General features: G+C 47.0%; 1 protein-coding gene across 4 annotated transcripts in view; it reads right to left on the reverse strand.

The window, feature by feature from the left end:
- SLC7A2 (solute carrier family 7 member 2) overlaps positions 1-13,968 on the reverse strand; it is a 155,156-nt gene that overhangs the window by 49,922 nt on the left and 91,266 nt on the right. For all 4 annotated transcript variants that reach the window (XM_073645400.1, XM_073645401.1, XM_073645403.1 and 1 more), the window contains one exon: positions 8,845-9,000. In XM_073645400.1, the coding sequence (XP_073501501.1) occupies positions 8,845-9,000 (156 nt within the window). The remainder of the gene's footprint in view (positions 1-8,844; positions 9,001-13,968) is intronic.

A 13,968-nucleotide genomic window follows, 5' to 3' on the forward strand; every position in this document is an offset into this window, starting at 1 on the left:
ACGCGCCCCCTGGGACATATTCCTTTTTGAGGGGAATACCCGGCACCGGATCAGATGGGGGGTTGTAGTCTCCGAGCGGCTGTGACCCGGCCCGTGCCCAGGGCGTCAAGCTCAGTTGTATGTGGCAGTCCTACAGATGTTATTAAGAGTTCTTTTGTGTCGACTACGCCACCCGTTGTGATGCGGTCACTGTGGCCGCCGCTGCAGCAGGGTCCGCTGAGGCTGATGGTGGGTGCGCAGCTTGGTGGGATAACCCCCAACGGGAGGGGTATAGCCTCAGGGGGGACAGGTGCAGAGGATGGGGGTTGTGGTGGTGCGGTGCAGACGGCAATGAAGACAGAGTCGGGTTGTGCAGTTAAGGGTGTTTACTTACTGCAGATGTTGTACTGGTCACTCCAGCTTCGAGTGACCACCCGAGCCGTGCTGCGTCCACCAGGTCCTGGATCCAGCCAACCCCCAAACAAGTCCGGAGCGTGGCCCTGAGCTCTCCTTCTGTCCCGTTCTCTGGCCGTCCCCACCAGTGATCCACCTAGGTCCAGCTCCCTCGGGCCTTCTGTTGGGACACCCTTGGCCTTGGGTTCCCTGACCCTTCATGTGGTGTGCCTTCGGGGTGGATGTGATGGGTGACCGTGACAAACGCTGCCCACGGTCTCCGGTCTCTGGCTGGGGTGTGTTTTCTGCCCCCACCAGCTTGGGATCCGGTACCCTGTGCCGACTCTTCACCCGGGGATTTAAGTTGGGTTCTTGGAGTCCCCTTTTCTGTTTCCCCCTCTGGGTCTCTCTTCTCCTCTCTCACTCTGGGTCTCTCTCTTGCTGCAGGCTGACTTCCTCTCTGCTTGCTGTCTGCTCCTCTGCAGCTGTCTTGCTGTCTCCAACTGACTTGTTCTCTGCATCTGACCCTGTTCTTAGTTGGTGCCCACCTTATATACACCCTCTATGTGTGAGCTCAGGTGACCAGCACCCAATGAGCTCCTATCTTTACCCAGGCTGCTCCCCCTATCTGCCCCTACACTACTTGGGATGTACCACCCCCCTCCCACTCCAGCCAGGAACAGACTCGGTCGTACCTGCACATTTCTAAGTGGGAGTACCGTCGGTCTGCTCCTCGGAAATGGGATGTGTGTAGTGCATGCAGCCTACCGAGCTCAGTTCCACACTCCATCCTTACCCGGGAGTGGAATATCACACCTCTGGGTTGAGGTGCAATACCCCTGTAGCAGCCGAATCCTCAGGGTGCTACATTCCCCCCTGGTAAATCACAGCACGCCCTCGGGCTGTAAGACATAAATAACACCAAAACATACATTTTCTTTTCATAAACATATAAAACAACATATATTAGCAAATAAAACATTCTCGTCGCCTCTGGCTCCTCCTCCGGTCACTGTGCAACGTGTGACCGGGTAAAGTGCGACAGTCTCTCTGGAAAAACTGGTTTTCCTATAAAACCAGTAGGGGGCGCTTTAGGAAGCGCAACTATATACAGGGGAAGTTGGCCGCTCTCAGTCCTCGGCCAGGTAAAGGGAAGGGAATGGCTGCTCACAGTCCTCAGCCTGTGGGATTAAGGGGTTAACGGGTAAACAGTTCACTCAGCTGGTCCCAACGGGGACTATATATATTTAGCAACAGTTTCTTTATACCCCGATCGGGTAACTATTTACATCACTGCTCTGCCGCACTCAACGGCGTCTTCCTCCTGCTCTTTGCTTTATGGTTACCTTTGGCTTCGTACAGGTCCTCTCCCAGATGCGGCACTCTTGGTCTTATGGGCGCGGTGGTGTTGGCGCCCGGGTTGCCCGGGCCTTGCGGCCAGGCCTGGGGCACCTGGAAGGTGAAGGGCACCGTTAATACGGCGGCGCCCTGGGCTACCTGGCCTTGCGACCAGGCCGGAGGCTCCGCGGAGGTAGGGGGCGCTGTTGGTGATGCGACGCCCGGGAATTCTAGGCCCTGCGACCAGGCTGGTGGTACTTCCTGCTTGGTCACGCTCGGGGTCGAGACGTGTGACGTCACAGGGGTCGCGGCGGCGGCTTCCGGTTGGGGCCTAGTCTGTGTCGGTGACATGGCGTTTTCGGGCACAGCAGGGGGACTTTCGGGCTCTGCGACGGGGAGCTGGGGCAGGTAAGCGGTGTCACGGCTTGGGGTATAGGCGTCCCCTTTACCTGCCTCCATACGTTCGGCTCCCTCCTCGGCGCCGTCTCCGGCCTTGGGTCCTCCCGCGCCATCCTCAGAGGCGGTCTGCTTCCTCATCTCGGCTGGCGTGCTCCGGGTCTTGGTTTGCTGGGCCATCTCCCGGCTCCACTCCGCCAATGTCTCTCGCTGTACCCGGGCCATCCTCCGTGCGAGGCCCTCCAGGGCAGTCTGTGCACACTCCCGGTCTCGGGGGAGCTGTGCAAGGACCTCCACTAGGCCTAGTGGGGTCGTGGTGTCCAGCAGGCTCCTGACCAACGGGTCGGTGCTGCTCTGCTCTTCTTCCAGCAGGCTCCTGGCCAGCGGGCCGGTGCTGCTCTGCTCTCTGGACATCTCCGGGTGAGCTTCTCTGCTACTCCTCTCCAGACTTCTTGCCTCCGGGTGCGCTCGCTCCAGACTGCTCCAGGCGGCACCCATCTTCGTTCTTTTCTTTCGTCTCCTCCCACTTCGAGGGCGGTCCCGGGGCGACTCGGTGACTGTCAGCTCCAGGGGCAGTTCTTTCACGCTGACAGACACCTCCAGCATCACAGTCTCTGTTGGTGGGGGCGGTTTCCACTTTTGGCGCCATTTTCTGTCCTGGCCCACGATGGGAGGTGGCCTCTCGCCCTCCTTTGGCACGCCCATAATGGCGTCCGCTGCTCTTCCAAGGCGGGAAATCTTCGGATTTGGCGGGAAGCGTCGCCCAGTGGCGGGAAACTCTGCAGATGGCGGGAACAAGCTGGAAATGGCGGACAACCGGCGGGAAACGACTGGTGATGGAGTCCGATGGCGTGGACCCTCCGGAACCGGCAGGAGACTTCTTTCTGAGGTAAACTTGCACTTTTCTTCAGGCACGCAGTACCCGGTTGTTGTGGGCACGTAATCCTGCCGACTACGCCAAAGTTGACGCGCCCCCTGGGACATATTCCTTTTTGAGGGGAATACCCGGCACCGGATCAGATGGGGGGTTGTAGTCTCCGAGCGGCTGTGACCCGGCCCGTGCCCAGGGCGTCAAGCTCAGTTGTATGTGGCAGTCCTACAGATGTTATTAAGAGTTCTTTTGTGTCGACTACGCCACCCGTTGTGATGCGGTCACTGTGGCCGCCGCTGCAGCAGGGTCCGCTGAGGCTGATGGTGGGTGCGCAGCTTGGTGGGATAACCCCCAACGGGAGGGGTATAGCCTCAGGGGGGACAGGTGCAGAGGATGGGGGTTGTGGTGGTGCGGTGCAGACGGCAATGAAGACAGAGTCGGGTTGTGCAGTTAAGGGTGTTTACTTACTGCAGATGTTGTACTGGTCACTCCAGCTTCGAGTGACCACCCGAGCCGTGCTGCGTCCACCAGGTCCTGGATCCAGCCAACCCCCAAACAAGTCCGGAGCGTGGCCCTGAGCTCTCCTTCTGTCCCGTTCTCTGGCCGTCCCCACCAGTGATCCACCTAGGTCCAGCTCCCTCGGGCCTTCTGTTGGGACACCCTTGGCCTTGGGTTCCCTGACCCTTCATGTGGTGTGCCTTCGGGGTGGATGTGATGGGTGACCGTGACAAACGCTGCCCACGGTCTCCGGTCTCTGGCTGGGGTGTGTTTTCTGCCCCCACCAGCTTGGGATCCGGTACCCTGTGCCGACTCTTCACCCGGGGATTTAAGTTGGGTTCTTGGAGTCCCCTTTTCTGTTTCCCCCTCTGGGTCTCTCTTCTCCTCTCTCACTCTGGGTCTCTCTCTTGCTGCAGGCTGACTTCCTCTCTGCTTGCTGTCTGCTCCTCTGCAGCTGTCTTGCTGTCTCCAACTGACTTGTTCTCTGCATCTGACCCTGTTCTTAGTTGGTGCCCACCTTATATACACCCTCTATGTGTGAGCTCAGGTGACCAGCACCCAATGAGCTCCTATCTTTACCCAGGCTGCTCCCCCTATCTGCCCCTACACTATTTGGGATGTACCACCCCCCTCCCACTCCAGCCAGGAACAGACTCGGTCGTACCTGCACATTTCTAAGTGGGAGTACCGTCGGTCTGCTCCTCGGAAATGGGATGTGTGTAGTGCATGCAGCCTACCGAGCTCAGTTCCACACTCCATCCTTACCCGGGAGTGGAATATCACACCTCTGGGTTGAGGTGCAATACCCCTGTAGCAGCCGAATCCTCAGGGTGCTACAGCAGCGCATGACTTCACTGCCGTTCACCACCTGTGACGGACCCGCGGATTTCAGCTACCAGCCACTGATTAGAAACCCCTCAATACATGCTGCTGGCTAATCAGTGGCTGGCAGCTGACATCCCCGTGTCCGTCACAGGTGGTGAACGGCAGTGAAGTCATGCGCTGCCCATGGCGGGTACCCCAAAGTCAGCTGCCGGCCTCTGCTCTAGCTGTGGAAGAGGACACCACATGTCATGGAAGCAGAGGAAGATAAGAATCATTTATTTATTTTAACAGTGGCAGAATAGGGAACATTATTACAGGAAGGGGCCCAGGATGGAGAACACAATAACAGGAAAGAGGCCAGGATAGAGGACAGTATCACAGGAAGGGGCCTGTGATGGGGGACATTAGCACACAAAGTGACCCATGGTGGTGGACATTATACCATGAAGGGGCCAGGATGGAGGATATTATTACAGGAAAGGGCCAGGATGGGAACATTATTACAGAATGGGGAAAAGATAGGGAACATTATTACAGAATAGGGCCAGGATAGGGAACATTATTACAGGATGGGGCCTGGATAGGGCACAATATTACATGGAGAGGCGAATACGTATGTCTTTATAGGATCTAGAACACTATAAGGGCCCATACATCTGATCACCATGCAGGTGGGGGTCCAGTCTAAATTTTGCACCAGGGCCCATTGGATTTTAGTTACGCCACAGTATACATTTTTAATGCTGAGTGTACAAACAAATAAAACTACAAAAAACTTTGAATAGCTACATATTCCCTTGCTAACTTGAATGTGACCTAATATTTTTTTATGTGATTGTGTATATTCTAAATATTATGCTTACTTGTTTGTTCATTTCTTTCTTTGTTTTAGGTGAAATCAAGTGTTCATTTGCCTGCAGCGCTCACACAGGAAAAGTGAAGCATTACAAGATGTATTTTTTTAAATCAACGTGCTGTCAATACAAGGTAAAGACTTCACACTGAGAGATGCTCTTTGTAGACACTCTTTTTTCAGCTAATTTTTGGAGGTTTTAAATTAGGCACCACAATCTATTAAAGGGAATCTGTCACCACTTTAGAGTTATCAGACCTCTAATATGGGCATACAGGGTATCGAAAAGTAAGTCTATACTTACCTGTATGGCCCATAGTGGAGGTCTGAATGAAGAGAAATGTAGTTTTATCTCCTTGGTTTTTCACAATTTTGGCGTCCCCGGACGCCAAGCTATCCCCGCCATCTGCTTGCGCATGCCCAAAGCGCGGCTCACAGGGAGCGTGCTTTGTTTCCTCCCGGGCCCGTGTGGCTGAGCACAGCGCCACAGTGCTCTATTGCGCAGGCACTGGGGAGTCACAGTGACGTGCAGGGAGGGGGGGGAAGTATGGTAAACGTGTACATAGGCTGGGATTTGGTGGAATAATAGACAGATGGGCAGTGATAGCTTGGGGTGGAGGTGCTTTTGGTAGTTGTAGTTTTGAGGAAGATCTAGCATCATGGAGGTCCTGTGCAAGGGAGAGAAGCGTGCTCCCTCTGCAAGGACAAGCTGCACAAGGCCGGGTCTCGGTCCCGAGAGCACAGAGACGTCCAGGGTCCATGATAAACTGATCGACTGCTCAGTCTTTATGACTGGCAGAAGAGTGCTTTTTCGTAGGGGCTCAGTGTTGCATAGAATCAGGGACACTACTACAAGGGAAAGTAGGTGTTTTCCACAGGATTCAAGCTGCCTGCCTGGATCTGTGGATCCAGTAACTGTTTACTTTGGACCCTTGGGGATCCAAGGAATCATCTACCAGCGGTATACTTAGCAGCAGGAAGGCTACACAACCTCTCAGCAGAGAATCTGAACCCTCACCATGCAGGTCTGACCAAAACCCTGTAAGTGAACTGTATAAAAGCTTCTGGAACTGCTTGCAAAACTTCAGTAAAAGGTACAAAATGGTTATTACCCTGTCTCAAGCTGATTATTCCATGCTGCGCCATTTCTGCTCCAACTCCCCTGGGAGCCAGCCCTAGTTGGGAAGGGTTAATCATCTGGCACTGCACATCACCACCTAACTCCCAGGGGTCCTAACTCCACCTAACTCCCAGGCCGAACATCCCAACTGGAGTTACAAACCATTTTATTATTTTATTAACCCCACAATTGATAAAGACTGATGCGCGCCCCCGGTCGGACCATACCAGCACTCGGACCGCCGTGCACCAATACTGTGACCGCAGCGGCACACTGCTCCATTCAATGTGTAGTGACCGCCACCAGTTACAGCAGTGCAGTTGTTATTCTTTTGAATAGCTACACACCGGAAGGCGCTGTGCTCAATATACTGCTTTTATCCGACTGCCCACTGTGCTGAAAACAGCTGATCGGTGAAAAAGTCTAAGTGCACTGAGGGTGATAGAGGATTTCCAAGAAATCATTAATTTTTTAGGTAATGCTGGCATGCTGGCAACCTTTTTTCTATTTTCAGGTGATTGGTGGGAATGGCGGGTGTTGAACTCCCAGTTATTTAATATTAATGACTTATCATAAACCTGGACAATGCTTTTAATGCAATATGTTATTTCGCCATTTGCACCTACAGATAATCCAGAAAACTGCGTGGGCTAAGATTCAATCAGTTGTGAAATCAGTCAATGTTAGGATCACTGCATGGAAAATAAGGGCAAAGTACAACATAAAAACAATATATATTGTATAACAAGGACTTTAGGCATAGATTTTAAATGCTACAGCATGGACTATCAAAGATAAACTTGTCTTTAAAGGGAAGATATCATGAGAAAATTACCATTTTTTTGTGTTACATGTACTGTATTTAAAAATATATCAATGTTTTAATATTATGCTCTTTATTATCTTTATAAAAACAAGATTGGTAATCTTTCAATTTTCACACAGGTCACTGGGACTTTTTTAGACTCCTACTTTCTGTCCTTTCAGGAAGAGTTTTCAGTAGACTCCTTATCAGCAGAGGCAAGATTACAATGATAGGTAACATCTCTATACACAGTTGATATCTACCAATCACAATAGGTGATATCACAGCTGACCTGCTCCCTCACCCTTCACTATGACCTTTGCACACGCTCATTAGATGCTTCAATACAAAAGATCAGGTCAGAGCCTGTTTATTGGCTAATATACATTTGTTGTTTCTTGAAACAACAGGAAGTTAAAGTCTAAAAATTCCCTAGTGGCCAGTGTGAAAATTGAAAGATTTAAATTGTTCATTTTTTGATATAGATTGTGTAATGGAAAAAAAATTGTCAAAAATGAAAAAAAAAAAATACATCTAACACAAAAACTTGGTTTAAACTATAGGTTGTTATCTGGTTAATAGCTTCAATTCATTAAAGACCTTCCACTGTAGTAGTAGTATTCCCATATGAATGTAATGCAGATAGAGTAAAACTCAAGTTAATTACCGTGTGTTTTACAAAAGCCAGGTATCATGTTGCTATAATCCAGATGCATTAAAATTAATGTGGACCCGCACTTTCACAAGGTTCTTTATGTGTAGGGTCTTAAAGGGAAGATGTCAGCATGTTTTTACTATGCAATCTTACAGCACCATGTTGTAAGGACAGAGACCCAAATTCCAGTGATGTATCACTTAGTTTACTGGGTGCAGCAGTTATGATAGAGTCACAGCTTTTCGTGCTGCAGATCTAGCAGAGCTCAATTATTGAGCTGTGTATAACCGTGCACACACCACAGCTTTCTGTGTACATTATATAGTGACAGAGACCTTCTCATCAGTGCTGCAGCCTTTCGTTGGACTACTCTGCACATGCCAACTTGTCCTGTAATGATAATCTCCTACTAATAAAAAACTGGTTGTATTGAAACAGCAAAACACAGCTCAGTAAGTGACACATCGCTGGAATCAGGGTCTCTGCTCCTACATTATGGTGCTCTCAGAGTATATAGTAAAAACCTGCTGCCAGATTTTCTTTTATATATCGTGCATATCGGTGAAAGGTTCGAGTCCTGAAACCACCATTATTGCTGAAATGACTGATGAGAAGCAATGAGCTTAAGAGGCAGAAGTGCTGGGCTTCAGCCTGAGCATGTGCACAGAGTAGTGTATGGACCCATAGATTTTCTTTAGCCTGTAAACTGCTCTGGCACGCACTCATACGGGAGCTGGCCGCTCCTGTCTCCGGTGCTCATTGTTCTGCTTGCTAAGGTGAACACTTCTGAGCAGTCTTTTGTTCAGTCGGTGGGAATCTCAGGACCCAGTCGCCCACCAATCTGCAGCTCATTTAAGCTCCTCAAACACCTGTAAAAGTACAAACTGATTTGAAGAAAAAGGCAGCATGTCGTAAAAACATAAAATATTCAAACATTAAATATAGTTATTTCAGAACAAGAAATGTAGTGAAAAACACTGAAAAATAAAATGTAAAGATAAGGATTACTTATACTACTAGGAGCAGCAATGTATGCAATGTGGCACCTTCCAGAATATACAGGACACTCCTCCCCATACAGTTACAGCACACATTAACTTCAGATTCTTACCTGATAAAAGCAATATAAGACAAACTGCAAAGAAGTCAGGGTATTCAGCCAGACCGGGTGAATTCATCCTGAAATATGTTCTAAAAAATTGACCAATCTGCTTCCCTAGAAGTTCATCAAATGTCCCACTCCATGCCCGTGCCACACTGGAGGTACCTGCAGAGACACAGCATAAAGCAGATGATTCCATGTTAACTATTATGGAAATTAGAGTATCTATTTGTAATTCTTAATGAAAACCTGTCATGTGCACAAATGCTATTAACCTGCAGATATGGGGTTAATAGAGTTCCAAAGCTGCTTGGCCGCCTTACTGAAAGCGCGGCTACTGGTAGAAAATGAACTTTATGCCTCCCGGTAGCCGCTGGCTTTCAGTCCTAGAGGTGCGGCGTAGAAGCTATACTCACTGTTCAGTACACAGTGAGCAGCAGCTGTAGCCACGCCCTGACACTTTGATTGACAGCTCGTTCTGTAACTCATTTCCTTCTGGTATCCTCACTTTCAGTAAAGTGGCTGTATTAGGGGTTAGAAGTGGGGTACAAGTCACTATATGTGACTGCAGGCTTGTGAAACTATGCGCTGTGAGGATTCTCCGGTGCCGGCTTGCATATACGCAGTCACATGTCAACTAGATTTATGCAGTGTTGCTCAATGCAAGTATATCGGACGAGGCCATACACGTCTAGTTGGCAAGTGGCTGGCAATATACAAATTGTTGTTCTCTTGCTGTGAGGATTCATAAGTCTGCAGTGACTTAGAGTGACTGATGACTTGTACCCTAAGGCAGGACAACCCTTTTAACCAACAGATTAACTCTATACCTGCAGGTTAATAGCATTTGGTTCCCTTTAATTAGGGAATCCTTTGGACTTCTCAAAGTCCCAAACTCTAAATGAGCTGTCACCATGCCAGACGTCCATGATCTTCTAGAGCACATGTGACCTTGATGCAATTTTGATATTTGTCTTTTTCTGTCCTGCAATATATAAGCTAATGTATAACAAATACATAACCTGACATTTGGAAACATCTGACTGACACATATTATAAAACATTATATATGTATATCTTCATGTGAACCTTAGGTGAGAAATACCAACAGCACTCCAGGACAAGCGAAGAGCTTTGATGTTTTTCCCAATTAAGTGAGTTACAAACCTTAGGCCAAGTATTTTGTTTTTATCTGTATTTTTTTTAGGTTTCTGTACATCTTGTAAAGCCTGAGGAATTCTTCATGCATAAACTTGACAACTGGCTGTAAACATAAAGGCCCATTCACATTGGTAACTTATAAACACTATTGCTTCAAAGTGATTGCTAAGATAATTGGCCGAGTGTGTATGAAGCAGATGAAACGTAATTATTGATTACGGCTCAGTAAGAATGATTGTTATTTGAGGCACCGTATGATATTGCCCCATCATTCACATTTACAGAAAACATTGCTGCCTTTGGCAATTTCATCTTCAACGGATGTATTTTTGCTGTGTCAAAAACGCCAGGTCTTCCAGTTCCAGCAAAGTGGATGGGATTTGTAGAGATCTCATGCCCACTGTGGTTTTATAACGCAGTGTAAACTGACCTGCGTGTTTCAGATGTCAATTTGAGTTTTCTGTGCAGATTTTCCCCATAGATTTGCATTTTATGTGAAAAGTCTACAGGTAAAAAACGCACATGCTTTTGTTAGTGTGTTTCCACAGTGGAAAGGCATCAAAAATACATGTAATCCGCACCTATATATATCAATAAAGTTTTGTCAAAGCCAAATACCAGGAAGTAAACTTCATTTAAAGCAACTTCATTTAAAGCATGACATACCAATATAGGACAAAAACCACAGTATCAAAAACACAATAAAAATGCATGTTAAGAAAAACGAAATGAAAACCGCAAGTAACCTAATTTAAATAATAGGTACAGAAATTCTGCAGCATCAAAAACTCACCAAAAGCTCATTGTGAGAATGTAGCCTTAGAGTGCAGTTAGGATGGTGCTGTGGAAAGTGGATTGTTGGTAGACCCTACTGAAATTGGTGGGATCCAAGCTTGGACTGGCCCACAGGAGAACAGGAGAATAGTCCGGTGGGCCACCCTCTTATATGAGCAGTACTTGGCACAATATACCTGAATCACTATATACAGACAAAGGCAGCATCTTATTCATTTAACAATCTACCCAGTTCATTGTCTTATAAATTTGTGATTGAGGATAATATCACATTTGCATGTAGCTGAAAAGTGGGGCCCTGGAGTTGGCTACTGGTGGGCCCTGCCCCTTGGCACCTCAGTCCGACACTGGTGGGATCTACCACTAAAAGTCCTATTCCTCTGGCCAACTTTACAAAGCCAGACAAACATCTAGGCAATAATGATTACATTAATATCTCATCCAGGAAAATCTGGGTGAGGTCTTTGGAATCCAGTAAAGCTGGATATCCCTCGTAAAGTAGGGCTAAGGGCTCTGGTAAATCCTGTTTTAGAACCTGGATTTTTCAGAAATGATAGGCAGGTTTGGTAGCGGGGCCTGTTCTTCCCTTCCTAGGCTGATTTTCTCTGTAGCCCTCAGTTAGTACAGATGTTGGACTGCTTCCTTACTGAAAGGACATATTACCTATTTGTTTCTTTTTCAGGTGGTTGGTAGCAGGCCACCTATATGGCGAGGGAAGCTGGTGTCTAGTTAGGGCTAAGCAGGAGTAATTTGTGTTTTGTGCTTGGATGTTAAAGGTTTTATGTATATTTTGTAGACCAACAATAAAGAATAGGAGAAGCCGTGTCTGACCCAAACTTGTGTCACTGTCTCTGACTACAGCTGATCCCATTTTGCCTATAGCTAGGCAGATAATCTTCCACAGTAGCAAATATTTTACCATGATGGAAGCAAATTAAAGGAAAAAAACATTACCCACAGGGGATCTTTTCTTCCTGATTTACAGATAACCATGATATAAAAGCAAGGTTCCATTCCTTTTTTGAAAGCAAGAATTTGTTGCATTAATTTCAATAGACAATAAAATCATTATCTGTCACTGTGGATTCACTGAAGTGTATAGAAAAATGGCTCTGAATTTGGGTACAACATTCAGAAACGTTCCATCCCTGTTTACTTTGATATTGATTTTTCAGTTGAGCATTTTAGCATTATCTCTCTAGCTGTTAAACGCCCCTGGCCAAATCTAGTTTGGCTGCTGTGTCAGCAAAATACCAACATGTACTGCATGCAGTCATGGCTGAAGTGTTGGCACCTTTGTCTTGTTATACATATGTTTATTTCCATTGTGTGTATTGGAACAACACAAAAAAACTGAGAAAAAAAAGGAAAAAAATTGGACATAATATCACACAAAACCTCGAAAATAGGCCTGACAAAACTGTTGGCAACTTTCCAAAATTGTGGGTAAGTAACTTTTTTTCAAGCATGTGATGCTCGTTCAAACTCACTTGTGGCAAGTAACAGGTGTGGGCAATATGAAAATCACAACTGAAACCAGATAAAAAGGGGAGAAGTTGACTCAATCTTTACTTTGTGTGTCTGTGTGTGCCACACTAAGCATGGAGAACAGAAAGAAGCGAAGAGAACTGTCTGAGAACTTGAGAGCCAAAATTGTTGAACAATATCAACAATCTCAAGGTTACAGAGATCTTGATGTTCCTTGGTCCACGGTGAGGAACATAATCAAGAGGTTTACAACCCATGGCACTGTAGCTAATCTCCATGAATGTGGACGGCAGACAACAATTGATGAAAGGTTGAAATGCAGGATAGACTGGGTGGTGGATAGGCAGCCCCAATCAAGTTCCAAAGAAATTTATGCTGTCCTGCAGCCTCAGGGTGCATCAGTGTCAGCGCGAACCATCCGTCGAAATTTGAATGACATGAAACGCTATGGCAGGAGACCCAGTTGGACCCCACTGCTGAAACACAGACATAAAAAAGCTAGACTGTAGTTTGTCAAAATATACGTGACTAAGCCAAAAACCTTCTGGGAAAGCATCTTGCGGACACATGAAACCAAAATATAGCTTTTTGCCACAGCACATCATTCTATTGTTTACCAAAAATGGAATGAGGCATACAAAGAAAAGAACACAGTACCTACAGTCAAATATGTTGGAGGTTCAAAGATGTTTTGGGGTTGTTTTTCTGACTCTGGCTCTGAGTGCCTTAACTGTGTGCAAGGCATCATGAAATCTGAAGAGTACCAAAGGATTTTGGATCACAATGTAGTACGGAGTGTCAGAGAGCTGGGTTTGTGTCCTAGGTCACGGGTCTTCCAGGATTACAATGACCCCAAACATACTTCAAGAAGCACCCAGAAATGGATGGAAACAAAGCGCTGATGAGTTTTGAGCCGGCCAGCACTAAGTCCGGATGTACAGGTGCATCTCACTAATGTGTTTTCATTGGCTGTAAGCCATAATCATCAACATTAACAGAAATAAACACTTGAAATAGATCACTCTGTTTGTAATGATCACTGAAATAAATTAACTTTTTGATGACATTCTAATTTTGTGAGATGCACCTGTAAATCCCAATGAATGCCTGTGGAGAGACCTTAAAATTGCTGTTGGGAGGAGGCACCCTTCAAATATGAGAGACCTGTAGCAGTTTGCAAAATAAGAGTGGTCCAACATTCCAGTTGAGAGGTGTAAGAAGCTTGTTGATGGTTATAAGAAGCAATTGATTGCAGTTATTTAATCCAAAGGGTGTGCAACCAAATATTAAGTTGAGGGTGCCAACAATTTTATCCAGCCTATTTTTGGGGTTTTGTGTGAAATTATGTCAAATTTGCCTTTTTTTTCTCTGTTTTTTTGTGTTGTTCCAATACACACAAGAAAAATAAACATGTTTATAACAAAACTGTAATGCACACGCCCGGGCTGAGTGGCGTGTGCATGTGTATGTAGTGATTCCACTGGACAGTGCCGGAGAGTGAATACCTGAAGGGGCGTAACTAAGTATCCAGCTGATCCGACCAGGGTCACACGACGGCATACGACGCCAGTGCACCAAGGAGGAACCGAGCAGAGGGACCAGGTGCTACTCCAGGACAGTCCCCGGACACGGCTGTTGACCCACACAGGGGAATACAGGAACAGGCAGGTTAGGCTGGCACACAGACTG

Source organism: Phyllobates terribilis, unplaced genomic scaffold (genome assembly GCF_046119375.1).
Source record: "Phyllobates terribilis strain yellow unplaced genomic scaffold, ASM4611937v1 Scaffold_1__5_contigs__length_1240528914, whole genome shotgun sequence".
Lineage (NCBI taxonomy): Eukaryota > Metazoa > Chordata > Amphibia > Anura > Dendrobatidae > Phyllobates > Phyllobates terribilis.